The sequence below is a fragment of the Carlito syrichta genome, unplaced genomic scaffold (assembly GCF_000164805.1).
Source record: "Carlito syrichta isolate Samal-C Ts95f unplaced genomic scaffold, Tarsius_syrichta-2.0.1 Scaffold307205, whole genome shotgun sequence".
In the NCBI taxonomy this organism is placed as follows: Eukaryota; Metazoa; Chordata; class Mammalia; order Primates; family Tarsiidae; genus Carlito; species Carlito syrichta.
This window is the reverse complement of record NW_007251301.1, coordinates 146653-152510: the sequence shown is the minus strand read 5'-3', so window position 1 is coordinate 152510 and position 5858 is coordinate 146653. Positions and strand designations below refer to the sequence as shown.

The following is a 5858-nucleotide window of genomic DNA, read 5'->3' as shown; positions in this document are numbered from 1 at the left end:
CCAGTGGGTTATGAGGTAGAACTTGCAGAAATGGCAATAAAATGATTTTGAACCCAAAGGTCCTATCATCAAATGTGCTCTCTCTCGAATGTGAGAAAGTCAGGTTAGGATTCCTACTCTAATGACCTGGGTCTACAGTAGGAAATTTTTCTTGAAGCTATATTACTGTATCCAAATAAAGAACTGCAGTAACACTGACTATAATTTGTAAAAGGAGTAACTCTCACAGACACTGTACTAACAGATTTCTGTTCTATCACCCATAGAGTTCTGCTGGAGAAGGAGTATATGTGATATGGAAGTCAGAACCAATTTTTCCATGTTGACAGAATTTGTTCTGGTAGGGTTTTCTGCCCACCCAAAGCTCCGGACAGTTTTCTTTGTTCTAATTTTGTGGATGTACCTGATGATCCTGCTTGGAAATGGAGTCCTTATTTCAATTATCATCTATGATTCTCACCTGCACACCCCCATGTATTTCTTCCTCTGTAATCTTTCCTTCCTGGACATTTGCTATACAAGCTCCTCTGTGCCACTAATTCTCAACAGCTTTCTGACAGTAAGGAAAAAGCTTTCCTTCTCTGGGTGTATGATGCAAATGTTTCTCTCCTTTGCCATGGGGGCCACAGAGTGTGTGCTTCTTGGCATGATGGCAGTTGACCGCTATGTGGCCATTTGCTACCCGCTGAGATACCCTGTCATCATGAGCAAATATGCCTTTGTGCCCATGGCAGCTGGTTCCTGGGTTACTGGGCTCGTTGACTCAGTGGTGCAGACATCTCTTGCAATGCAGTTATCATTCTGTGCTAATAATGTTATTAACCATTTTGTCTGTGAAATTCTGGCTATCTTGAAACTGGCCTGTGTTGATATTTCAATCAATGTGATCAGCATGGCAGGGTCAAATCTGATTGTTCTGGTTATTCCATTGCTAGTAATTTCCATCTCTTACATTTTCATTGTTGCCACCATTCTGAGGATCCCTTCCACTGAAGGAAAACATAAGGCCTTTTCCACTTGCTCAGCTCACCTGACAGTGGTGATTATATTTTATGGAACCATCTTCTTCATGTATGCAAAGCCCAAGTCTACAACCTCTGTTGCTACAGATAATCAAGACATCACTGAGGCCCTCATCTCCCTCTTCTATGGAGTGATGATCCCCATGCTCAATCCTCTCATCTATAGTCTGAGGAACAAGGATGTAAAGGCTGCTGTAAAGAACAAGTTGTGCAGGAAAAACTTTTCTGATGGAATATGAACACTGATTTATACTATGTATCTCAATATTCAAAGCTACTGCAAACACAAAAGCCAGAAGAGAAACTTACCACATGAAAACAAATTCATGATGTTACATTCAAAATTATATGATAAAAATACTTTGGTTGCTGTTGTTACTATTAGTTTTTGTTCTGACTGTAGAAATGAAATGTAGTTCTGGTTTTAAAACCATTTCACGGGAATAAAAAATGTTGCATATCTCAGTCTCAGAAAAAAATAATTTCTCTTAAATCTTTAGAAAATGATAAAGGCAAAAAATATTCTAGAAAGCATTTTTTAACCTATAGTAAGTGTGTTATTAATTAGTATGCAAAATAATTATTAATCAGCACATGATATATTGTATATTCATTTTTAATGTGTTCATTTGTTTACTGTTGGTGTCCACTACACATACAAGCTCCCTGTGGATAGGATTTTGTCTGTTTAGTATCCCCACAGCATTCAATAAACCTATAACAGAGCCAGGTGCATAATTAATGCTCGGTAAATATTTTTTAATAAATAGCTGAGCCATTTAATGTATAAAACCAGAAATGTATGTCATCTCTGTTATATCTAACAATTAGTCAAAAAGGAAATGATTACATAAAATACTTCTAAGTAACCTATGTCAGCATTTTGTCATATAAACGATTCCTAATAGCTAAGGCATTACCTTTTATTTTCTGTGTGATGTGTATTATAGCACAGAAAAACAGATTTTGTTTACCTGCTACCAAAACTTTTCTGATATTTGACACAAAATGAGATTAAGATAGATGAAAGAGTTGCCTGGTAATGCATCCTAATTTTAACTTCATAAAATATAGGTGACCTGGTAGCAGAGTGTTCCTCTTGGACTTTAAGGAGAAACCAGGTTGGAATGAGGACTTCTTTTCTACTCTGCATTGTATCACATGGCCCCTAAGCAGTAGAAGAACTAGACAGAATTAGTGATTGACAAAAATTGCAAAATGAGGATTAGAAGGGGCAAAAGAGATTGTCAAGCTGGTCAATGGACCGAAGAGATACAGGGTTTGGGGCCCTGGAGGATGAGGCAGAGATGGATCGATATTGATTATCTATTTACTGAAAAGTGTGGCCGTGTGAGGCAGCACCCATGAGAAAACTGGAAGCCCCACTTCCATTGAGGGAATTGAGTCAGATGTGGCCAACAGAGAAAAGCAGTCCCTTTATCTAGCTCTTTGAGGAGTCTGTGGTAGTTAAAACATAAAACAAAAATCTAAACTAGAAGACTGTATCTACTTCTAAGTTGTAAGAGCCCATAAAACCCTCTTTTTGTGTTAAAAGATAATTATTATAATTTTATATTATAATATTAAATAAGAAATTTCAGACATAGGATTTAATAATATCTGGAACATCCTAAACACTCAATAAACATTGGTTATTGTATTATTTTTAGTGCTAGGTATACTTTAATACATCTTAAAGTTTTGAGTTGGCATTTTCATCCTTATTTTTTAGAAGATAACTGATGTTATTAAACTATTATTTCTCAGTTGCAAATCTACTTTTCAATGTTCTGCTTTGTTGGTTAGGATTGGAACAATGAAAATGACATATCTCCTTTTGTAGATAGCTTCTGTTACATTCTGCCTAAAGAGTTGCTACAGGGAGAATGAAAGGTTGTATGAAAATAAGGGAACCAGGCTCGGTGGCTCAGCCTGTAATCCTGCGCCTTTGGGAGGCTGAGGTGAGTGGATTGCCTGAGCCCGCAGGTTCGAGACCCGCCTGGGCAGCGAGACCTCATCTCTACAATAAATCAAAAAATCAGCCGGGCGTGGTAGCGCACGCCTGTAATTCCAGCTACTTGGAAGGCTGAGGTGGAAGGATCGCCGGAGCCCAGCAGGTCAGGGCTGCGGTGGCCGGGAGCGGCCCCTGCACTCTAGTCTGGGCGACAGAGTGACACTCCAACTCAAAAAAAAAGAGAAAATAAGGGACTGGTCCCTCCTTATTTACTTCCTGTTCCTGTCAGCATCATCCCAGCTATTGTTCTTCACCATGACAATTCACTGCTTTCGACATTGGTTTTCATTTCTTCTACTTTTCTTCAGAACGAGAAAACTACCAGCACACACCTTCAGAGGTTTGAGTCTGTCATTGGGTTTTTACTTCTGATAAATTTAAAGACTTGTCAAGTTTTTAGTCTCTATTGAGGTATCTTTAAAAACAATTAAATATGAAATTCTCTGCTTGAGTTACGTGGCAAATCACATAGAACATAAAGGATAGATAGAGTCAAACTACCATTTCTATACACACCAAAATAACTGGGCAAGACATTTCCACTTCTTCTAGAGTTACTTTCTTGTTTTTAAAATGTAGACTGTGAAAGTCTGTTTAGTATACTCTAAAATGGCATAATCATAATCATAATAATCATATAATCTTTATATAAAAATCAGATTCTCAGAGAAATGTAAGACCCTTTAAGTGTACCAACACACACATAATGGGAGTAACAGAAGGGAAGGACAGAAAAATAAATAATTATATAAATAATGGCTGAAACCTTCCCAAATTTGATGAAGCATTAGTCTATGCATCCAACAGGCCCAACAAGCTTTAAGATAAGCTCAAAAGTATACATACTTAGATACATTGTACTCAAAATGTTATAAGATAAAAACAAGACACCTCATAAGCTTCAAGAGAAAACTGGCTCATCATGTATAAAGGAACTACTATAAAGTAAACAACTGACTTACCAAAAACAATTGAGGCCAGAAGGCAGTGGGATAACATATTCAAAGTCCTAGAGGAAGAAAAATAAGAAAATCTGTCAATCAATAAGCTTATGTCCAGCAAAACTATATTTCAAAAAAAAAGGTGAAATAAAGGCATTACCTGACAAACAAAACAAATTCATTTATTGCAAAAAATTATTTTTTGCAAGGAGATTTACCTTAGGAAAATACTAAAGGAAGTTCGTTAGGCTAAAAGGAAGTAATTCCAACTGTAATTCAAATATAAACACACAGGGAAAAAACTAAAAAATATAGTTTAAAAAATCAACAAATAAATTAAATGCTTTATTATTTCATCTGGTTGGCTGCCTGAAATTTTCTTGCAACTCCTGCATGTTCTTGTGGGTTTATTTTGGAATAACAAGGAAGGGGTTTCTTCACTCTTTTTTTTATGGAATTTCTTTAAAGAATTACTCTACTCAGATCTTTTTTTAAATTTTATTTTATTTTTTTACTCAGCTTTTTAAAGTAATGTCAATATCTGACTGTTGGGATATGTGCAGACATTTTTTGTCCCACTAAACTCTGAAAATATAGTTTCTTTCCCTAGAGTTATTTCTCTTTGCTTTGCTGTCAAGCACAGGCAGCTTCAGCCATAGCCAATATTCCCCAGTAAAACATGTCAATCTTTTTAATTTTATGGTGCTTTATGAATAGCTCTCTTGAAACACCCCCCCCCCCTTATAGGTGGTTGCAGGGTGGAGGGGAAAGTAAAAGAGATTATGGTGATGGTAAAATGTATATCATAGTCATCTTTCTCCAAAGAAAATTGACAAAACTGACTTACTACACTCTTCATATTATCTCATGGATTCTTGGAATGAAAGACAAATTAATGTGTGAAGAAAAGTGGTTTCACAATTTTCAACATGTCCTAAACAGGTGATCTATAAACTCACTTAAGTAAACGAAGGTTTAGAGTACCTCTTATATTGTTCTTTACCTATTACATTGTTTTCTGCTATTGGAGCATCTGACACAGCATGATACAATGCTAAATGAAACACCAAATATAAAAGTATATCTATGTCATAATAGCAACTGCTTAAACTAGTCTTACATAAGAAAGGGATTCTCTAACCAAGCCTACATCTTGATATGACATTTGTCCATTGCCCTTGCCCATAGCTTCCACACACCATTATTTTTGTGACCAGTTACATTACCACTGTTTCCTAAAAATGTCTATAATCGGTTTTGTTTGGTTTTTTGCCTACCGGCAGAAGATTTCATAAGAATGGGTCAAAATTATCATGAAAGTTGAACAGACTTAAAGAGGAAACTCCAGTCCTTTACCAATATATTTAATTCTTCTGACTTTCTTCAAGTGCCTGACTAGAATTCTCCTCAGCCTTCATGCTGGAGCACTCTTCACGCTTCACTACAGAAGCATGTTCAAAAGATTATGCACCCACATCCATGAAAGGACATTTATAAAACAGGATTTCATTCCTGCTTTTCCTCTGCTATAATGAATGAAATAGGCCTGTATAATTAAATCTACCCAAATAAAATCTGCACTACATTTAATCTCCATGCTTAAACACAGTCTTTGCTTTCATGTATCTGTTACCATGAAACAACAGATTCCTTGGAGTCCCTCTAGCTGCAATACAATTGAATACCAAATAAAACTTACTTATTGGTATACGTTTGACATTACAAAAAGTGGATGCTTTTTCTCAGGAAGTCTCTTATTTCATGCCCTGTGGGAGTCATTAGTGCTCTTCACTGAAAATTCTAGTACTCCTTCCAGGAATACAGAAAAGTTGTTCTTTCCCTTGTAGCTGAGCCAAATTTTCTTTTTTGTGACCAATAAAA

General features: G+C 36.3%; 1 protein-coding gene across 1 annotated transcript; it reads left to right on the top strand.

The window, feature by feature from the left end:
- Positions 1-295: 295 nt before the first annotated feature.
- LOC103266493 (olfactory receptor 13C8) lies at positions 296-1261 on the top strand. Its single transcript, XM_008064129.1, has one exon. It carries the CDS (start codon positions 296-298, stop codon positions 1259-1261), a length of 966 nt encoding a protein of 321 aa, XP_008062320.1.
- The last annotated feature ends 4597 nt before the right edge of the window (positions 1262-5858 follow it).

Excerpts from the sequence above, each read along its gene's own strand:
- LOC103266493 (XM_008064129.1), top strand. The coding sequence starts at position 296 with ATGGAAGTCAGAACCAATTTTTCCATGTTGACAGAATTTGTTCTGGTA.